General features: G+C 43.1%; 1 protein-coding gene across 1 annotated transcript; it reads left to right on the top strand.

Moving 5' to 3' along the window:
• The first annotated feature begins 6860 nt into the window (after positions 1–6860).
• Polr3k (RNA polymerase III subunit K) lies at positions 6861–12785 on the top strand. Its single transcript, XM_021155575.3, has 3 exons — positions 6861–7067; positions 8479–8566; positions 10933–12785. The coding sequence occupies exons 1-3, from the start codon at positions 6957–6959 to the stop codon at positions 11058–11060; spliced, it is 327 nt and encodes a 108-aa protein (XP_021011234.1). The 5' UTR covers positions 6861–6956; the 3' UTR covers positions 11061–12785.
• The last annotated feature ends 1529 nt before the right edge of the window (positions 12786–14314 follow it).

The following is a 14314-nucleotide window of genomic DNA, read 5'->3' as shown; positions in this document are numbered from 1 at the left end:
TATGAATTCTGAGTTTTGAGACTTAACTGAAAACTGAACATAAGGAATTGGTGAGCCAAATGGATTGAAGGGTCTGAACTAGTCATAGAAACAGGAAGGTGATGATGTCATGGAGACAGAACAGATATGGAGCAGCAAGAATCATTAGACCATCTGGGTAGGTGGCACACACCTATAGTCCCAGCACTTTGGTGGTAAAGACATTTGGATTGTGAGCTCCTAGCTAGCCTCTGCTACATAGTAGGAGACTGTTTCAAAAAATAAGAAAAGGAATTACAGGAAGACAACTTATTTTTCTGAAAAAAAAAATTTTTTTTTCTCACTTATGATAGGTCAAGGGTCTATGGTAAAGGTGAGGATCAAGGAAGGGCTGAGGCCTGGAGGTGGTGGGTGAAGGATTTTATCCATTCCAGGGTGAAGGATTTTATCCATTCCAGGGTGTTTTAAGTGCCCCGTGTTAGAAACATAGATTAATACATTTGTGTTTCAACAATGTTAGGGTTTACTAATAATACATTCACAAGGTGTATTAGTCAGGGTTCTCTAGAGTCACCCAGTTTATGGAATGTCTCTATATATTAAGGGAATTTATTGTAATGTCTTACAGTCTATAGTCCAACTGACTCAACAATGAGAAGTCCAAGAATCTAGTAGTTGCTCAGTCCCACAGGGGTAGTTGTTTCAGCTGGTTATCTGTAGAAGTGGGTTTCAACAGATGTGCTGGCAAGTAAGTGCAAACAGTTGAATCAGAGTGAATCCTCCTTTTTCTAATGTCCTTATGTAGGCCTCCAGTAAAAGGTGTGTCTTAGATTTAAGGTGTGTACCACCATGCCAGGATCTGGGACTTGCTTTGTCCCAAAATGATCTTGAACTCAAATCTGTTTGCCTCAGTCTCCTGGGATTAAAGGTGTGTGCTACCTTGCCTGGGCCTAAGCTTTTCATGGCTACTATGCCTCAAGATCTCCAGCCTCAAGATCTGGATCACAGGTGTGCCCTCACATTTCTGGATTGTAGTTCATTCCAGATGTGGTCAAGTTGACAACCAGGAATAGTCATCACACAGGGTTTGATGATTTCAGTGGTGGGTTGAGGTATATCCATTTACCATAGCTGGTTTTGCAGACAAAAATTAAATTTGAGGCTTTCCAAAAAGCTGTTCCCTTTGTAACAATGTGATGAGAAGGTATTAACTGTCTCTGGCTGCCTGAGGGTACATCACCTCTGACTTTCAACTTTATTTTCTGGATCATCCGGTGGGGGATCTTGTTGAAATCCCATTCTGGCAGGTGGGATTGTAGTTTGCATACTTTTCACACTTCTGTCAAGAATCCTTGCACAAGATAATGATGGATCTCCCACCTGAACTGAGCAGCTTCTCAGTTCCTAGGAAAATATAGAACAGGAAGTGATGTGACTGGAGGGAGGGCTCCAGCTGGCACTATAGCTTTGTTCTGGACCCCGACCTCACTGTCAAGTTGATGAACAACAGACATAGTATTTGACTTCCAGGCTGTTACCAGGCCCAGGCCAGGTATCCCATTATAAACTCACAGCACAGCCTATAGTTTTCCAGGTGTAGACTTGATCAGCCCCTAAATTATTCTCTCTCCAAGAATCCCTCAAAGAAACAGGCACAGCCTCTCTTAGAGTTAACCAGCAGAGACCTGAGCTGGGAGCTCCATGCTTTAGCCTCCTCAGCTGCAAATATTTGGGGGAAAAAAGACACATAAGTGACCAGGAAAATTGAGCATGTGCTGAGCACTGGCCTCCAATATCTACAAGGTAGACTTGCCTGATGTTCCTCAGGCTGTTACTGTGTTGGAATCTCCACCATCCAGCTGTTTTTAGGTCAGCTCTTCAGGACTAAGGTTGGAAGCTGGATGGTGGAACTTCAGGTTCATTGTTGTGGGCTTTTTGTTGTTGTTTGTTACCTGGAAAAAACTGTTTCTAGTAGTGGTGTGGCTCAGCCCTTAGCACACAACCTTTAATCCAACTGGCTGGAGTATAGACACACCCTTAGTACACACCTTCAATGCCAAACAATGAAGGTAAAGTTAGTTTGTAGAAGGTGCCACCCATGTTTTAAAGTGATGTCTAATTGAGTGGCAGACAAAGTGACTAATTGGAGGAAGATTTTTACAGACTATGATATACCTAACTCTCATGAGAAGAGAGAGAAGGAAGGAGGCAGTTTTCCTGGGACAGTTTTTACAGAGACAGGTTGTGAAGAGAAAAACACAGGTAAAGACAGAATGTACCAGAAGATTAGCACATATTGTCAAAGTTAGTAGGAGGCCAAGCAGAGCAATTGAGGAGAGACTGAGAAAGAAAAGCCAGATTGAATCAGTCAGCTTGGAGAGCAGTGTGAGCCAAAACAGCTGAGTTGAACCAGAGCTCAGAATTAGAAAGGTGAGCTTATTCAGCAGTAAGTCTCAGAAGCTGAAAACCTTCTAGGCCTGAATTAGGTTGTACAGAGGGTAGAAGCTTCCAGGACTAGACCTAGATTAGCAGATGGGCAGTAAGCCTCTGAGATGACAATACAGGAGAATAAAAGTTACATTCACAGTTCATGACAGCTCCCCACTCCATGTTCATGGAAAGCCATTATGCCCATGTCAGGTTCCAACCTGTCAATCTGAGGGACACTTTTTTGTGTGTCCTAGAGAGTGTGACTTGGAGCTTACCTTTGGGCTGATGAGAGAACATATGCAGCCATGTCTAGTGATATTTTGTTTCCCAGCTCCAACATGCATGCCAATAGAATGTAGTCTAGATAGTGTTAGGAATAGGCAGAGACACTTAACTATCCAAGGTTTTTTTGCATTCAGATTTATCTTTATTAAAATAAATTAGGGGACTGGAGGAATGGCTCAGTAATTAAAAATACTGTCTGCTTTTCCTGAGGACCTGGGTTCTATTTCCAGCAATTTCAGGGTAGTTCATAACTGTCTATAACTCCAGTCACAGGGTATCTGATGTCCTTGGCTGACCACTGCTGGCACTACATGCATGTGGTGCAGACATACATGCAGGCAAAATAAAACCTCAAAAAATTAATAAATTAGTTGTAAATTTTAATCTTTTTATGATATGTATTTAAGACTGACAATATATTTCATATACATCTAGTAAAATGTCTTATTGCATTGAGTGTGCTATGTCAGAAATGGACAAATATATTTGTGTCTTTACAATGTCAGGGCTTAATTAATAACATGAAAGTTACAAGATATAGCAGTAAGTACACTGTAGCTGTTTTCAGACAGACACTCTAGAAGAGGGCATCAGATCTCATTACAGGTGGTTGTGAGCCACCATATGGTTGCTGGAATTTCAACTTGGGACCTTCGGAAGAGCAGTCGGTGCTCTTAACCGCTGAGCCATGTCGCCAGCTCCCGATATAGCAGTTTCAATGAAAGCAACTGTAAACTATTCCTGCTTTACTCTGTAATATTGGCTGGAATGAAGTTTTTTCTTTTATGAGCTTATTATCAACTCTCAAATCTCACACTACACAACACACAGTAAATATACCTGTCTTAATTAGGTTTCTATTGCTATGATAAAACACTTCTTTAGTCAGGGTTTCTATTCCTGCACAAACATCATGACCAAGAAGCAAATTGGGAAGGAAAGGGTTTATTTGGCTTACACTTCCATACTGCTGTTCATCACCAAGGAAGTCAGGACTGGAACTCAAGCAGGTCAGGAAGCAGGAGCTGATGCAGAGGACATGGAGGGATGTTTCTTACTGGCTTGCTTCCCCTGGCTTGCTCAGCCTGCTCTCTTATAGAACCAAGACTACCAGCCCAGAGATGGTCCCACCCACAAGGGGCCTTTCCCCCTTGATCACTAATTGAGAAAATGCCTTACAGTTGGATCTCATGGAGGCATTTCCTCAAATGAAGCTTTTTCTGTGATAACTCCAGCTGTGTCAAGTTGACACAAAACTAGCCAGTACAATTCACCCCTTGTCAACTTGACACACAAACACATCACTAGTAAGCCTCAACCCTTAGTTTCTTATTTATCCCCAAGATCTAAACAACTTTAAAAGTCCCAAAGTCTTTACATACTAAAAGTCAATCCCTTTAAAATGTCCAATATCTTTTAAAGTCCAAAGCCTTTTTACAATTAAAAGTCTCTTAACTATGGGATCCACTAAAATATTTCCTTCCTTCAAGAGGGAAAATATCAGGGCACAGTCACAATCAAAAAGCAAAAGTCAATCTCTAACCATCCAATGTCTGGGATTCAACTCACGATCTTCTGGGCTCCTCCAAGGGCTTGGGCCACTTCTCCAGCTATGCCCTTTGTAGCACACACGTCATCCTCTAGGCTCCAGATGCCTGTACCCCACTGCTGCTGCTCTTGGTGGTCATCTCATGGTACTGGCATCTTCAAAACACTGCATGACCCCTTCAGTCCTGGGCTGTCAATTGCAACTGAGGCTGCACCTTCACCAATGGCCTTCCATGGCCTCTCACAGTGCCGAGCCTCAGCTGCTCTGCGTGACCCCTTCATGCCTTCAAAACCAGTACCACCTGGGTGACCCTTACACATTACCAAGTCCCACTGCAGCAGGAGTACAACCTTGGCTATTTCTGGAACACAGCCTCTTTGTGCTTTCAGAAAACACTTCCCAGAAGATGTCACCTCAACGATGCTGGTCTCTTCTTAATCACCACTAATTTCTTAGCTCCAGCTAACCAGCATCAATAGTGCCAGTAATACAAAGATTTTGCTTTAGTAGTTCTGGTATCTTGTTAATCACAGCTGATTCTTCAACCCCAGCTAACCAGGACCACAGAATAATCAAACTCCAAAATAGCAATGGCCCTGAAAAGAGTCTTTAATTTTCCCCCTGAAATTTCACAAGCCAGGCCTCCATCTTCTACACTGTTCTCAACATTATCTTCCAAGCTCCTACACAACATCTGACAGAGCTCTTAACAACGAGTGGATCTTCAAGCCCAAAGTTCCAAAGTCCTTCCACAGTCCTCCCCAAAACATGGTCAGGTTGTCACAGGAATACCCCACTCTGCTGGTACCAATTTGCCTTAGTCAGGGTTTCTATTCCTGCACAAACATCATGACCAAGAAGCAAATTGGGAAGGAAAGGGTTTATTTGGCTTACATTTCCACACTGCTGTTCATCACCAAGGAAGTCAGGACTGGAACTCAAGCAGGTCAGGAAGCAGGAGCTGATGCAGAAGGCATGGAGGGATGTTCTTTACTTGCTTGCTTCCCCTGGCTTGCTCAGCCTGCTCTCTTATAGAACCAAGACTACCAGCCCAGAGATGGTCCCACCCACAAGGGGCCTTTCCCCCTTGATCACTAATTGAGAAAATGCCTTACTGTTGGATTTCATGGAGGCATTTCCCCAACTGAAGCTCCTTTCTCTGTGATAACTCCAGCTGTGTCAGGTTGACACAAAACTAGCCATAAATATTTGGCTTACATGTCAAGAGTCCATTGTTTAGGGGAGTCAATGTAGGAACTTGCTGCAGAAACAGAAGCCATTACCATGGTGGGATGCTACTTACTGGCTTGCTCCTCATGATTTACTCAGATTCTCAGATTGCTTTTTTCTCTCTCTCCATTTTGTTCTTAGACTTACTTAAGTGTATGAGGGTTTTTGTTTTGTTTTGTTTTGTTCGAATGCTTGTTCGTGCACCAAAGATGTGCTTGGTGCCTACGGAGGTCAGAAGAGGGCATTGGATTCTCAGGAACTGGAGGTTATGGATGTTTGTGAGCTACCATATTGGTGATGGGAATCAAACCTGTGTTCACTGTAAGAACAAGCAACAGCTGAACTATCTCTTCAGCCCCATCATTCTGCTTTCTTATATCACCCAGGACCACTGGCTTGGTGGTGACACCGCCCCCAATGGGCTAGACCCTCTCCTACCAATTTTTTTTTTTTTTTTTTTTTTAGGTTTTTCGAGACAGGGTTTCTCTGTATAGCCCTGGCTGTCCTGGAACTCATTTTGTAGACCAGGCTGGCCTCGAACTCAGAAATCCGCCTGCCTCTGCCTCCCGAGTGCTGGGATTAAAGGCGTGCGCCACCACGCCCGGCCTCTCCTACCAATTTTAACTCAAGAAAATGCCCCCAGAGACTTATTTACTGGTTAATTTATGGTGACATTTTCACAATTGGGGTTCCTCTCCCTGGATATTTAGTTTGTGTATAGTTAAAGCACACAGAAAACAACACACACACACACACACACGTGCATGTTGCAGAATGACTGCAGAGGATTAAAGAGGCAAGGAGTTTCAAAGAAATCTGAGAAGCCAGAGCTGGGAAATATAAATGTCTATAGGAAATGAGATAAAAGAGTCAGCTGGACGTTTGTCAAAAGGAGCTGCTGGTATTTGTTACCTGCAGGGTTGAGTCTGTGTAAGTGAAAGGGCAAAATGAAACTAGGTGAAGAAATGGCCAGATGGGGGAATGGCAGGTCCAGATAGGAGATTGTATGTCAGACAGCAGTTGAGACATAGTATTAACACTGGGGACAGTGTTCCTGGGACATTTGGTTATTTTCTGTCCGTCCCGGATGAGAATATTGAGGAGCAGCATGATCCTCCTGTAACACGTCCACGGCTCGGAGTGCGGCAAGTGTCTCCTCATCACCCAGAACCTCTCACCGACCATCAGTCCCTGGGTACTCTGGTGCTGCCAGCATTATCGGTCCTCTTGGCGTTTCAGCGAGGGAGACGTGTGCACACGCGCAGAAACGACAGGGCTGGGCGTGTAGGCAGCATGCTATTGGCTGGATGGGAAAGGATTATCTGCGGTGACCAATGGCGTGTGCGAGGATGCCCGCCGCAGTGCCTACTGGGAACGTCTTGCGGATCCCGGGTTGCCAGTTACGGAGCAAGTGAGACGGCTTTTGATTGGGTGCCTGCACCACGGAAGCGCTAGACAGAAGCGAGGTGTGGAAGCTGGCAGTATGCTGCTGTTCTGCCCGGGCTGTGGGAATGGACTCATTGTGGAGGAGGGGCAGCGTTGCCATCGCTTCGCCTGCAACACTTGCCCCTACGTCCATAATATCACCCGTAAGGTAAGTTCCACAGACCGGTGCCTTCTCTGCATTCTGGGAGGCACAGCAAGTATCAGAGCGCTCAGACCTTCCTGCAGGCTTTTGTGCTCTCGCTGTGGTGGTACCCCAAGTCCAGCAGTCGCTGCTCCAGTGGCGTCTCTCCAGCCACGTCGAAGCGGGCCCCCCCCCACCCGCCTCTAGCTCTCCGTTGCCCACTTCGTGATACTCCGAAAATTGTGAGAATTTTAGTTCATACCTTTTAAACCTACACTCCTCTCGTGTTGTCCCTGGCGTACCAGTCCGCGCCTCGCCTCTGATTTGAAATCCTTGGGTTCTTCTTGTGGCTCTTTTGCTCCCAGCCCCTGTCGTTATTCTAGAGAATCTTCACCATGTACGCAGTACTGTTAGGTCCTTCCTTATGCCCGAGTCATTCTTACACAGGCACATATCACACTTATTCGTTCTCTGCCTCACCCCCTACCCCCGTGTATGTGTGCATGTATGCGTCTCTGTTTCCCTCTTCCTTTCTCTCTCCCTCTCCTCTTTTAAAATAAGGGCTACCTTATTTAGATTCCTGCCCTTCTGGCTGTTTGTGCATGTCTATAATTTTAGCACTTGGAGAGGCTGCGGCAGAATAGGTTCAAAGCTCACCTGGGCTGCATAGCACATAGACACACACACACACACCTGGGCTGCATAGCACATAGACACACACACGCACAGGCACAGGAAACAAACCAAACCCCAGCACTTTCAGTTTATCCACATTCCTTTTATTTTTCACAGAATGCATTGCCTTCTAATATTTTATATCCTTGTTGCTATTTTGTGTGTGTGGTGCTTGTGTTGGAGCCCAGAAAGCTGTATTTCTAGCCCTTGGTGTTTTGTGTACCCTTCAACTCTTGTTCCTCCTTACCTCAGTGACTGCAGGTGTGCACCACTGGGCCTTGGTGACATCTCATTCTTAATGTTTGCTCATTAGAGCTGTATGGTAGGAGTTTAGAGTCTGGATTTGTGGTAAGATGAGTTGTGACATAATTTCGAAATTAGAAGGATGCCTGATAAACTTAGGAAAGCAGCCAAATGTGATCTGGGGAGTGCTGGTATACCCAGTTAAATGACTTCATTTGTCTGTCACTCCTGTTGGATTATTAGGTGTCTTAGGGGTATGAGAGAAGAGTAAGATTTTACTAGGCTGATTTTTCTTTCTGCTCTGTCTGGTGTTTCCTTCTGTTTCTAGAGACCTTTGACATTGAACCTCTGTGCTGTTTTGGGGGACATCCCAGTCACAAGACCCCTACATTTCAGTGACTCACACTGCTCTTTGAAGAAGATAAATTTTGTAGAGGGAATGCTGGAGGGAGGTTGTAGTTTGGTGGCCCACTTGTAAAACTGTACAGTTACTTCAAATCTGATGGCTTGTTTCTACTAGGTAACAAACCGAAAGTATCCAAAGCTAAAAGAAGTGGACGATGTGCTTGGTGGAGCAGCTGCATGGGAGAATGTGGACTCTACTGCAGGTGAGGATATTCCCATAACAGAGCCAGGGACTCAACCCTGCTTATTATTACTCGTTATTATATTTAATAATAATAAATTTATTATTATAATGCAACCCTGTCTGTTATTAGGGCCAGTGAGATGGCTCAGCAGGTAAAAGCACTTGTTGCCAAACCTGTTAGATTCTTGGAGCCCAGAGAGTAGAAGAGAGCTGACTGATGGAAACTTTTCTTTGCGACCCCATACCATCCACCACACACACATACACACACACACACACACACACACACACACATACGTGTAAGTGTAAAAGAATTTAAGAAGATGTAAATAACAAAGTAATGAAAAATAGCTAGTGTTTGTCACTAACTCTAAACAAGGTTTTACATTTTTGTTGCTGTTTGATTTTGTTTTTTGAGACATGGTTTCTCTGTGTAGCTCTGGGTGTCCTGGAACTTGCTCTGTAGATTGTGCTGGCCTCAAACTCAGAGATCTACCTGTCTGCCTCCCGTATGTTGGTATTAAAAGCATATGCCACCACCACCTGGCTGTATTAAATGTTTTTTAAAGTAGATTCTTTCAAGAATTCTTTAAAGGAAAGTTACCATACTGATACCTGAACTGTTGTTTCATTTAGACTCTCAAGTCAGATATGGAAAAGTATAATTAAAAATAAATCTGGTGCATATTCTCTTTTTGAAGCAAAATTGGAGTTCAGTACAAAAAAAGTTTCAACATTGATGTAAACATAGCTGTTGAGAGGGAAAGAGAGATCCATGCTCTAGCAGGTGTAGGCTTCTCGAGAGTTATGTTGTATGTATTTTCAAATACCAACACTGAAAAAATAATCAGCCCTGCTCTTTTATTTTCGTTTTATTTTTTATTATATGAATTTTAAAAAATTATAACTGGGGCGAAGCATGGTTGCTCAAGCTTATAATTCTGGTGCTGTCTGGGTATAGGCAGAAGGCTCAGTGCTTATCTGGACTTCATGAGACCCTGTCTCCAGGCATGGTGGTACACGCCTTTAATCCCAGCACTTGGGAGGCAGAGGCAGGCAGATTTCTGAGTTCAAGGCCAGCCTGGTCTACAGAGTGAGTTCCAGGACAGCCAGGGTGATACAGAGAAACCCTGTCTCGGAAAAACCAAAAAAAAAAAAAAAAGAAAGAGACTCTGTCTCAGTCAGTATGTCAACAAAAAATAGTTGGGTAGGATTTCAGTGGTTAAATTGGGTTTCCTTCCCAACTTCCATGGCAACTCAGACCTTCTGTACTTGTAGTTTCAGGTGATCTCATGCCCTCTACTGGCATCCAAGGGTACTGCATGAACATGGTTCACGAAATACCTGAAGGCAAAACATGCACATAAAATAATGTTAAAAAAATTAAAAGGGGGATTGTAACTGGGGGTATTTGGGGTGGGGTGGGTGTTCGAGACAGAATTTCTCTGTACGACTCTGGTTGTCCTGGAACTCACTCTGTAGACCAGGCTAGCCTCGAACTCAGAAATCCGCTTGCCTCTGCCTCCTGAGTGCTGGTATTAAAGGCGTGCGCCACCACGCCCGGTGCAACTGGGGGTATTAAAAAGTAATGTTTACATCTTGATTTATGTCTGATAGACTTAAATGTGATAATGGAATGAAAGAAGATGACCTTAAATAGTACCTGTTTTAGAAGGAGTAGCAGTGCGTGATTAGCATCTTTTCCTCTATAGAGGAATATACAGATCTTCTATGTTAACAGTTATCATTAGCTAGGTGTGGTAGTACAACTGAGAGATGGACACAGGAAAATCAGGAGTTCAATTTTATCTTAGCTACATAGTGACTTTGAGGTCTTCCTCAAGAACCTATTTTATAAAAGCAACAAAAGCCCTGGAAGTTGAGAATGAGTAGAGGCTTAACATTTTTGTTTGTTTATTTTTAATCTGTTTGTTTATCTTTAAGGTGGAATTCCCTATGTATTCCATGCTGGCTTTATAGCAAGCCTCTTACTTCAGTTTCCCACATGCTAGATTATAGCTGTGTGCTACCTCAGTGAGTGTGTATTTCTGTTACATTCCCACAAACAGACTATAATAGACCCTTCCCATGCTTTTTCAGCCATTCTTCAACCAGATTTGAGAAGGAAAGTGAAACCCGGGGATAGAAGGGGAGGGGGTTTCAAAAAAAACTTTAAACATCTACTCATTTTCAAATTTCAAGGCTTTTGTTGCTTTTATAAAACAAGGTCTCTCTAGTCTCCTTATTATTGATGTGCTGAGGGAAGGATGTTGCTATTGGCAAACTCACCATTGGCAAGGGAGTCTAGCTGAGCGTGGAGATGAGATGTTTACCCATACTTAACAACGTTTTTGTAATGTGGATAACTTGTTTTCTGTTTGTCAGAGCCATGTCCAAAATGTGAACATCCCCGTGCCTACTTCATGCAGCTTCAGACGCGTTCTGCAGATGAGCCAATGACCACCTTCTATAAGTGCTGCAATGCTCAGTGTGGACATCGCTGGAGGGATTAAGGGCAGGACTTGCCCAGCTGCAAGCATGAATTTTGTGTACTGAAGGTCTTTGCTATATGATAGTAAGCTGACTCTTCTGTGGTGAAGGATCAGGGTGAAATATAACTCATCTGCAAGTTAGCAGATAAAGTCCTTAATGTATAGGGGCCATCAGGTCCTTGGGAGATACACATAAGGATGCTCACTTGGGTTCAGGTCCTGTTCTTACCATTCAAACTAGGAACTTGGTTTATAGTCAGTAAAAAAAAAAAATTATTATTATTTTTTTTTTTTTTTTTAGTTTTTCAAGACAGGTTTTCTCTGTGTAGTCCTTGCTGTCCTTGTTATGTTCCTCTACCAAACAAGAGTAACAGAAAAGTTACATATTTGTTGAAACCACTAATGGTATTGCTCTGTAAGGTGGACATATTTGTATGTGGGAAGTGCTGGTCTATTCTGTGTAACTGGACAGTTATACACATGATAAGAAATGTAGCTAGTAAGGAAATCTAAAATAACAGATTCCTCCCTTGAGTATCTGATGTCTTCAAAATCTTTAAATAGTGATATAGATGAATAATTCATAAACCAAGCTGACTTTGAAATTTTTGATCTCTGGTTACTTTCAAGCCTTTCGAACTTTGTTGCTTATCTCCTTTAAATAACTCTGTTAAGTCGTCTTTGAATGAGGGTGTAGTGAGTATTAAAGCACTTGTATATGCCAAGCTCTGGCCTCAGTTCTTGGTACTGGATGGCAGAGGTGTGTGGAAGAATGAGGATGTTTACTGTTGGTGAGGGTTAGGACATTCTCGCCTTGCTGGTGAGAGTAGAAGTTAGTGCAATAGTTTCTCGGGGAAATAGGGCAATATCTATCAGTATTTTAAACTACTACCCAAGGGTGGCACAAACATGCAGTGTTATCACTTGAGAGGTATAACCTTGGGGTTTTCCACCCAGCCTCTTTGTTCCCCAAAATGACTCTGAGACTTATAGTTATAAATAAATGTTTAGGCTATAGGCTTGGGCCTGTTCCCTGACTAGCTCATAACTTGTGTCCTGTTTATTCTAGTCTAAGTCCCACCACATGGCTGGTTACCTGGTCCTCAGTTTAATGAAACTCTTTTCTTCTGTGTCTAGGTGAATTTCTCGAGTCTATTTTTCCAGGAATTCCTCTCACTCTCTCTGCTAGATGTCTTACCTTCTATTACCTGGCTCACTCATTGGCCATAGGCTTTCTTATTGGCTGGTGAATGCTTCTCCACTGTGCATAAGAGATTCTTTCTACAGAGAGATGAAGCAGGAGCATGTGGAGGTCCAGCTCAGCCTGTCAGTGGCAGCAGGAGTTGGAAGGGAAGATAAAGCCCCATGCTTCTGCCTGCGTCATCCTCAGTTCGTTCAGTAAACTTTTCTCAGCAAAGCTGGTATTTTGATTATGTAGCAGGATTTTCCCTGTCCAATTAATTTAATTATTAATACAATAAGAAGCCTGTGATTGGACAGAGTTGTAGAGACAGGGAGCCACAGAGGAGAAGAGGAGGAGGAAAATGGAGGACGAACAGGACAATTCAGATTCCGTGTGGCTTTAAATAGCCACAGGTAGCTATAGTATCATAGGGATAGAATAATTGGGATAACTTGTCTAATCTAGGTGGTCAGCTTGTATCATCGATTGACTCTGAAATTATTGTGTGGGCATCTTGTGAATTGAGAATTTATTGATATATAAATCTGACTGATTAATTATAAGCTTCTAGAGTTTTGATTTTACTGTGTTACTAGGAATTGTGACAGCTAACTGGAGGTAGGTGGTCATTGCATGGGGCTGGTGTGGCAACAACCCCCCAAGAGAACTTGGCGAGTCAGGTGGAGTCTGCTGAGATAAGAACACCCCTTGCGGGAACTTGCTGTTCTTTTTAATATTTCCCACAACAGGATTAGGCCTCAGAAAAGAATTTCACAATAATTGGGTCAAGTATCCTAATAATAGCCATGTTTATGATCTGGGTGGCCTTTTAAGAGGATTGTTCAGTAATACTCCACCCCCACCCCTATTTTCAGATCACAGAGTGATTCTGTAGATAACAAGGATTCAAACAGTTCTTAATATACCATGTTACAAGGGAGTTAAGGAGTTTTGACTGTCAACAAAGAAACTATCTTTGTGAGTTATAGACTTACAGCTGGGAAAAGTCAAACTCAAAGGTCATGTGTTAAAATTTATTATTGGACTGGAGAGATGGCTCAGTGGTATAAGAGCACTGGCTGCTCTTCTAGAGTTAGGGTTAGTTCAATTCACAGCAGCCACACAATTGCTCACAACCATCTGTAATGGGATCTGATGCCCTCTTCTGGTGTGTCTGAAGACAGCAACGGTGTACTCATACACATTAAATTAATCTTTTAAAAAATTATTAGTGCATATAAGTGTGGTAGTGGGTAGTGATGAGTACATGTCACGACATTCATGCATAGATCAGAGGACAACTTTGTGGAGTTGGTTATCTGTATTTCTTTTTGTGGGTTCTGGGTATCAAACAGGTTTGCGATACCGAGCCTTTTACCCACATATTTCATCTTCCCAACCCTACCCTGAGTTCTTTTCCTATCTTAAGGGTTAAAATTAAGGATTAGGGTTAGAGTTAGGGGGGTTAGGGAGTTAGGGTTAGGGTCTTAGGGTTTAGGGTTGGGGGTTACGGTTCAGGTTTAGGGTTAGGGTTTTAGGGTTGGGGGGTTAGGGTAAGCATTAGGGTTGTTAGGGGTTAGGGCTATGGGCTAGGGTTAGGGGGTTAGGGTTAGGTTAGGGTTTGAGGTTAGGGTTAGGGGGTTAGGGTAGGGCTAGGGGGTTAAGGTTAGGGTTGTTAGGGTTTGGGGTTAGGGTTAGGTTTTGGGGTTAGGGTGTTAGGGGTTTGGGGCTAGGGTGTTAGGGTTTGGGGTTTAGGGTTAGGGTTTTAGGGTTTGGAGTTAGGGTTAGGGTGTTAGGTTTTCCTCTTAGATCCCTGAGCCCTGAGTGTTGGTGTTGTTCTATATAAACTGGTGGCATGGAGATAGTCCTGAAGACAAACCTTACTTATGTCATCAAATATGAAAAAGTTCAGCTGGTCCTCAACTACAATCTTTACTTCTAATGACTAGAATGCAAGTTGCTAGAAAGTACGCTACAAGCTGCCAGAGAAAAAGATAAAGGAAATAAAGACCAAGTGAATCCCACTTCACAAAGATTCCCTATCTTCAAAATGTACATTTAGCCTGGCAGTGGCTGTACATGCCTTTAATCC

Source organism: Mus caroli, unplaced genomic scaffold (assembly GCF_978045245.1).
Source record: "Mus caroli unplaced genomic scaffold, Mus_caroli_1 scaffold_2, whole genome shotgun sequence".
Lineage (NCBI taxonomy): Eukaryota > Metazoa > Chordata > Mammalia > Rodentia > Muridae > Mus > Mus caroli.
The sequence above is the reverse complement of the archived record's forward strand: the minus strand, read 5'-3'. Positions and strand labels throughout refer to the sequence as shown.